Raw genomic sequence first — 7,849 nt, forward strand, 5'->3', positions numbered from 1 at the left:
GGGTTATTATTAACTCGCACTTCCGAACAAGTTGCTTCGATTTCATTAAAAAGAAAACAAATTTTGGCAATCGAAGCCACATGACGTTTCGTTCGGCGATTGGTAGGAAAGTGCAGCAAGGTTCTCCTTGGGTCAGTTGGTCTGCATATTTCCAAAAATGACTACATTGTTCGTGTTGTTTGAATACAATTAGAAGAATAATGTCAACTATACTGATATTATTATGTAAATCATTCTTTGAATTAAACGCATCATATGAAAAATCGGCATTGGATGATCATGATTCGGATGATTCGGATTCGAAGACCCGGATCTCATTATGGATTTGAATCGAAAGATTCGAATCCCTGTTGGGATTCAGTTTCCCCATCACTAAGAGACGTGATAAACGTCAACCTCGTGTTTACTGATTTTATTACTATGACCAGTTCAGTGTTTGACATACAGGTGGCGCTAATTTAGTTCTCTAAATTACATTATTTAAGGCCTCATATGAGTTTTTTGATCTTAAGAATATGTTTAATGTAAAAAGTAAAATTTGATATCATTTATAGAGCTTCCTTGTTCAAATTTAAACGCATTTTTAATCTCTATCTTTGTGTAACCTCCTCTATATCTCACAAAATCAAACGTTACCGCGCCTATCAGCTGTCAATGATAGACAGAAAAACAAATATTCCCCTCGCAGCACCCCCACCGTCGCATCCTATCCCTTCGCTTGTTTTGATTTTCATCACACTTACGAAGTCAGTTCGCGAATTACCAGCAACAAGAGCAGCAGCAGCAGTAGATAGTGTGTAGGTAAAACGAAAAAACCAGCATGATTTCGGAAGAACGCGAAATGCTGTTGATCACCAGTTTGTGAAGTGAATTAGTAAAGATGCTCGCACCATCTTTAACCCGCTAGAAACGTTCGGTGAATCATTTGCGTTTGTGCATTACCGCTGGTACTGTTTCCTTTCTTTCCTACACACCTTCGCTCGCGTGTTGAAGGGAAACTAGGTTTGAAGAAAAAAAGCCAGCCCCCCTCCCTCCCAGACGGTGGCATTGCACTTCCTTTGTTTGAGTGGGTAGCAGTGCTCCACCGGACGACGGGCCTCGTGTGGCAGCAGGAAAAAGGAAGACCCGTGCAGACGCAACGCAAAATATTTTAACTACGCCTCACTCGAACGGTGGTTTAAGATTTTCGCACCGCTTTCAGTCTTCCTCATTGATTCCTACTGCATTAATGGTATGGTTGGTAAAAATAAGGGCGTTCAACTGGAGGGGAAGGAAACATGGATGTTGATATTATTAAATCACTCGGATGGCTTTCAGCACCGCCAGTCATGATCGTCGCTTGATGTGCGCTCTGTTTCGAAAGCAGAATGTTTCGGTAACCTGGTCGTATGTAAATTGAAATCAGCTGGTAGAAAAGTGGTACGATCGTAAACACACAGAGGGTTTCAGCTGTGCGAGCAAGTGTGGCGAGTGCAACTGTGTTCGTTGTTCATTGTATAGCCAATGGGCAATAGATGTGCCAACCGCTTGTCTTTAAAATGTAGCGTATCTCCTCCACCGTAGCTAACCAGTATTTTTTTCCTCTTACCTTCCGATATCGTGCACGGTAAACAGCAGGAAGCTCCCCTAGTTTAGAGTTGGGGAGACATAAAAAAACAAAGTTGTGACGCACTTGCGGGCAATCGTGCAAATGTGACCCACTCGAACCTCCTCAGTTAGGAATCATTATTGACCGTCACCGCAGTCAACATACTGAAAAGAGATAGTGCCTCGGAGTCGCTGAGAATCCTTGCTCGTATCAGCAACGCAGAGCATGCAAATATCTCCACTTTTAACTAAAGAACGAAAAAGGAATTCATCTTGGAAGCCAAAGCGTTGATCATCATCCCATCAACCATAAAAAAAAAAAAAACAATTTCTTACAGTCAACCCAGGTGAGCAATTGGGGTGTTGTTATTATTGCTTGCTGAGCAAAAAGTGCGTAATTCAGTAGCAAGCAGCAAAACTATACTTGATGGCAAAAAAAAGAAATTGTTACCTTTTTTTTCGTGTTGACATTGAACCACAGAAAAGTTGCCCCCGCGACCAGCTGTGTGCGCTAGTGTGTGCCTCTCCGCCCAACTTGTTGTGTGTGTGGATGGATCGCGTAGTTTCGCGTGTTTTTTCTTCACGTTGTCTACGCTTTGCTTCTTGTTTCTTGTTTTACCATCTGTTCGATTGACAACATACAGTGAGGAACGTAAACATAGGTGTACAGTTATCAGAAAGACAATTTTTGTAATTAATATCATATAAAGTGAGAAATTTATGCTTTATTGATAACAAAACGGATAAAAAAACTATTCTTTCATAGTACCGAAAGAAAGTCAGATAGCAATGAAACATGATTCACTATTCAACAACAGTACTTCATTGTTATCAGTAACAAGTGTTTAGTAAACAGATGAATCAAGTGCACACACCGTACACGCGTGGCGTTTCGTTTTCTAAAATGTTTCCTCTTTTTCGCTTCATACTCCACTCCAATCAAGTCAGCATTTGTTTACTCCACAAGGATGGTGCTGCTCCACATTTTCCTCTGACATTTATAAACAAGAAAAATATTGCTGCATTAGCAAACCCATCTAATCGGCCGGCCTTGTTCCCAGATGCTGCTGCGGCTATCCCAATCAGAGACGCAGACGAAATAACCGCACGGAGTGTATTTTGCATCCCTTTGGATGTCGCGCAAACCGCAATCCGACACCGACATTTGAGACGGTCAACCGCAGACACCGCATTCGCTGTTCCCTGGACAAGGGCATTCCACACGCGAGCGCGTGTGCGGCATAACCATGACATCGAACAGGCAGTACGACACCAAAACCTACGACACGCTAACGAACCAGGACACGAACCCGTTCGCCGGCGACAAACCGCCGGGATCGCCCACGATCGAGGAGGAGGACACACCGCAGGTGATCCACGTTGTACCGGAAACGAGCAAAGGTAAGAATGTCGGCGGTGTGATGACCATCCGTACCGTTTTGACGACATTCGGTGTCTTTTCCGTTTTAGCACGATGGAACCACATAGAAGATTTGGATTCGTTTTTCACCCGGGTCTACACTTACCATCAAAAGCACGGTTTCTACGTGATGATGCTGCAGAAGCTGTTCGAACTGTTTCAGTTTGTGTTCGTGGTTGTGCTGATCACGTACATGTTCAACTGCATCAGCTATGAGACTCTTTTCCGGTGCGTGCACAAATGCCAACGGGGACAGTTCGTTTTAATCAAAGCAATCTTTTTTTTTTTTTTTTGTACATTCTACAGTGACAAGATCATAGAAAATGAAACAAAAGTGTCCCTAAGCGATGCCATGATAAGCATGCCGGAGTGTGCCGCCACACTCGGTGGATTCCAGTGGCTGGCGTTGCTGCTGGCCGGACTGTTTTGGATGTTTCGGTTGTTCAAATTTTTCTACCAATTCTTTCAATTTTGGGACATTAAAATGTTTTACAATACGGCGCTGAAAATCGATGATGTAAGTTATGGCATTTCTTTTGGCAGTTGTGTGACATCAACCACTGATCGGTTTCTCCGTTCACAGGCTGACCTGGACAATCTCACCTGGCACGAGGTGCAAAAGTGCATTCGGGAGGTGCAATCCGAGATACAGATGAGTATCAACAAGGAGCAACTGACTGAGCTAGATATTTACCATAGAATCTTAAGGTAAGGTGGTCACCGCACACGAGAAAATGCTTCGTGATGGGTTTTAATGGATGAAACGTTTGGTTTCAGGTTTAAAAACTACATGGTAGCCATGATGAACAAATCGCTGCTACCAGCCACGACCAAGCTGCCATTACTAGGAAACGTAGTACTAATGAGTCAAGCGTTACGCTACAACATAGGATTAATTCTATTCTGTAAGTACACCGTGCGAGCCGCAAACCGTTAGGAACGTTCCTTATTCCCATTTCCTACGTTGTAAATCACAGGGGGGCCATGGTCGCCGTTCGAAAACAACTGGCATCTGCGGGAGGAGTACAAGCGGCCCAGCATGCGCTCCGAGTTGGCCGCGAAACTGTCCAAACAAATCCTCTGGGTTGCCATAGCCAACCTCGCCCTATCACCGTTCATCTTCCTCTGCCAGCTGATGTACTTCTTTTTCAATTATGCCGACGTAAGTTTAAGACGATCGACCGGGAAGACATTAGTCCTACCTTCACCGATGTGTATTCTTTTGTAGCTGATCAAAAAAGAACCCGGCACGCTCGGCATTCGATGCTGGTCTCAGTACGGGAAGCTCTACCTGCGCCACTTCAACGAGCTCGATCACGAGCTGGACGCCCGACTTACGCGTGCCTACCGACCGGCAGTGAAGTATATGAATTCGTTCTCTTCCCCACTGCTGACCGTTATCGCTAGGTAGGTTCGTTGATTGAGAAGAGTTTAAAATCGACTGGCATGGAAGAAAATAATGCTAATTATTTGTCCTGTAGAAACATTGCCTTCGATGCGGGTGGCGTAGCATCGCTTATTTTGCTGTTGGCCGTGTACGACGAGGATGTATTTCAGGTGCAACACGTGTTTACACTCTTCACCGTCCTGGGAATGATCAGCGTGGTCGCAAGGTAAAACGATTTATATCACACCGAAGGAAAGACGATGGATGAAATCTGTTTTAACGCTCCCTTTCTGTTAGATCGCTCATCCCGGATGAAAATATGGTCTGGTGTCCGGAGCAGCTGCTAAGAAACGTGCTGGCGCACGTACACTACCTTCCGGCGACATGGCGTGGCCACGCGCACTCTTCACACGTGCGAGATCAATTTGAGTTGTTTTTCCAACTGAAAATTGTAGGTCTTTAGCTGCGCGTTTACTTTTGTGTGGTCATTGTCTTATGCGAGGTGATATCTTTTTTCTGTTCTAGATGTACATATTGAACGAACTGTTCAGCCCATTAGTGGCCCCGTTTGTGCTGCTGTACGATCTCCGCCCGAAATCACAGCAGCTGGTCGATTTCTTCCGCAACTTTACCGTGGACGTCATCGGGGTGGGCGACGTTTGCTCGTTCGCCCAGATGGACGTACGGAAGCATGGCAATCCAAACTGGCAGGTGCCGGTCGTGGCGGACGACAAGGATAGCGAAAGTGAAACGCCTCTCATCACGCCCACATCGGATCCGGGAGGACCGGCGCCAGCAATCGGTACCGGTGGTCGTCCCGCACCGCCGCTCGGTGCCACGCCGTACAATCAGGGCGAACATGGCAAGATCGAGCTGTCCCTCGTACACTTCACGCTCACCAATCCCACCTGGCAGATGCCACCGGAAGCGAAACAATTCGTGCAGGGCATAAAACGTCACGCGCTGCAAGACCTGAACCGCCAGCGGGGTATGATGCTCGGGCTGCACAACCCCACCGCCATGGGACAGAGTCTGCTATCGATGGAGAGCATGGGTGCGGAGTATTCCTCCATCATTCAGCCGATCCTGCAGACGCACAATCTGTCCAACTCGCAGCATCTGGGACTTTCGATGCATCTCGGTGGGTTCGGTTCGCCCATACCTCCGATGACACCGATGGGTGCTGCGGTTCACCAACCCCCGGCCGTACACCTCCCTCCGCAGCAACTGCAACAGCAGCAGCAGCAGCAATCTCACTACCATTTTTCGCCACCGTCGTACGACTTTGAGCGGATGCTGCAGCAAAATCTGACCGACGCCAGCACGGTGGTACCACCGATGCCCACGCGGAGCACCTTCCTGGCCGACATCAATGAGAACGATGACGAGAATGCGGGCATGGGTGGTCCCTCGATGGAACCACCACCGTCGGTCGGAGCTGGTCGCATGCAAGGTGGCGATCCGGAAGTGGAAGCGAGTCGCTACGGAGCGACACCGGCGTTGGGTGGAGAGGGGATGATTTTCAGCACGCGCGGAGGCATGTCGCGTCGCGAAGGTCCTGCTAGTGGCTCCCGCAATGGGCTGCTGTCGAGGTAAGATCCAACGAGTGCCTTTCTTCAAGGGGGAACCCATAATGCATCCGTTCCTTTCGTTCCACAGTCTCTACGGTGATATGCCGGCGTATGTGCAGGCACCGCACGAATTTACGACCGCCGACATGTGTCTTAGTACGTTGTACCTGCACGAGTTGCATCACAATCATGTAAGTACGGGTTTGGTGAACCCGAATGAAACATGTTGTCTTGTTATCCTTTTGGTTTGATTCGATTAAGTCAATTACGATTCCTTTAGTCCATTCTTTAGTTCTATTCATTTTCAATTAACCATTGAACCGAGCAATTCCACTATTTTCGTTAATATTTGAACTGACTCCTTTTCCTCTAAATTTATAATTTTCCATAATAACAACGAAAAGATAAAATACCTTCTATTTTTTTCAATAATTAACTAATTTTCATCATTTTAGATTCATTTGTATCATATTTGCTACTTCAACTCCTTTTTTCCGACAATTACTTTTCTTTTTTCGTTCATTTGGCGCATTGTTCCTGTTCTCTGGATTCCTGTTATCTCCATTGTTATGTTGCAATTAGAGAATAATGTTTTTAATCCAATTAAAGTTTTCATGAACCGTTTCTGCTCCCATCTTTTTTGTATTCTAATTTCTATTTTCATTAGTTAACGTACACCTCACACTTTCCATCTTCTCTCCTCTCTTCCTTCCAGCTGCGACGTCAAGGTGCTAGCTTGCAGCTTGACATGGACGCACCGCCACCGGGCGCCTTCCATCGACCGTCGGGCGGCGGTGCGGCTGGCCGCTTCCTGGGAGTGGGCAATATTCGCCCGTTCGGCTCGGTAGTCCAGCCATCGCTAGTCAGCCACCCGTTGCGCACGATCGCGCCGGGCATCATCGGTACGGGTGCCGGTGGAGGAACCGCAGGGCCATCGAGCTCTTCATCGTCGTCGGCGGCAGCGGCCGAACGGACGCCACTGCTCGGAGGCAAAAAGTCATAGCACCGGGCCGAATGGGTCTAACGGCTGTGGGAGGACAGACCGAGCGAGGGGGCGGCGGGCGTGACGACGGTGTGCAATGTTAAGTTTGAGCAAATTGTGTGAAAAAATGTACGCGAAGCACACCGAGCCTAGATGAATGCCCCCCGCACCCACTCACCACTGATACTCGTACCCTCATCTCATCGGACCGAGAGATAAAGGAGGAGGTTTACTAGTTTTGCGTGATAATAACATGGGTAAATCCAACTTAATATAAGGGGTAAAAACAGTGAAAGCAATGATAGATACAACGAAGAGTTAAAAAAAACACCTGTGAACGGTGGCTGAATGCTTTGTAAATACATCGACTAAGAACAAAACTGTTATTTGCACCACACAACTAACAACAGTCACGAGAACTACTCTGAGCGATAGGAAACGGCAGCTTCCAACAGTCTCAACCTCCAGCGGGAACCTACTGTGGGATATTATTGAACGCAATGGCTGTTTGTTCAATAAGATATCTTTCCCACATTGCAACCGATTTCGTCAGTTTTCAATACAAGCGCATTAGCACAATTTGTAAATGACTTCAAACGAATCATGTAAAAACAACAAACAAGCCAAACCACTATTCGTAACAGCACCAGAATCAAAACAGCAATACGGAAAATCACGTTAAAGATTGGAGTCGTCACAGAAAGGCGTCGTAAATGGTACAAACGGAAGATTGCAGCAAAGATTGGGGAAACGGACGAACACTCGGGGCGAAAAAGTTCTAGAACGGAGTGTCACAGTGCATCCTGTAAAAAACGACATGAGTGGTTTAAGAAGATCGATTGTAAAAAGCTTACGTAAGATGATAAAATAAAGAAAAGGCATATTTTTTAAATTTTATACCA

General features: G+C 46.4%; 1 protein-coding gene across 2 annotated transcripts; it reads left to right on the forward strand.

Annotated features, from left to right (window-relative positions):
• The first annotated feature begins 758 nt into the window (after window positions 1–758).
• LOC131260549 (autophagy-related protein 9A) lies at window positions 759–7,849 on the forward strand. Of its 2 annotated transcripts, XM_058262299.1 has the most exons (14): window positions 759–797; window positions 1,615–1,934; window positions 2,649–2,988; window positions 3,058–3,235; window positions 3,314–3,524; window positions 3,591–3,715; window positions 3,785–3,912; window positions 3,985–4,169; window positions 4,236–4,414; window positions 4,489–4,620; window positions 4,692–4,845; window positions 4,920–5,986; window positions 6,054–6,156; window positions 6,681–7,849. In XM_058262299.1, the coding sequence occupies exons 3-14, from the start codon at window positions 2,835–2,837 to the stop codon at window positions 6,966–6,968; spliced, it is 2,904 nt and encodes a 967-aa protein (XP_058118282.1). In that variant the 5' UTR covers window positions 759–797; window positions 1,615–1,934; window positions 2,649–2,834; the 3' UTR covers window positions 6,969–7,849. The 2 variants fall into 2 exon arrangements, with proteins under 2 accessions (XP_058118282.1, XP_058118283.1); XM_058262300.1 differs by lacking the exons at window positions 759–797; window positions 1,615–1,934 and adding an exon at window positions 1,111–1,236.

Source organism: Anopheles coustani, chromosome 3, assembly GCF_943734705.1.
Source record: "Anopheles coustani chromosome 3, idAnoCousDA_361_x.2, whole genome shotgun sequence".
NCBI classification, from domain to species: Eukaryota; Metazoa; Arthropoda; class Insecta; order Diptera; family Culicidae; genus Anopheles; species Anopheles coustani.

Coding starts and splice junctions, on each gene's coding strand:
- LOC131260549 (XM_058262299.1), top strand. CDS start 2,835: ATGACATCGAACAGGCAGTACGACACCAAAACCTACGACACGCTAACG. Junction 3,236..3,313: donor AGCTATGAGACTCTTTTCCG/GTGCGTGCACAA, acceptor TACATTCTACAG/TGACAAGATCATAGAAAATG. Junction 5,987..6,053: donor CGCAATGGGCTGCTGTCGAG/GTAAGATCCAAC, acceptor TTCGTTCCACAG/TCTCTACGGTGATATGCCGG.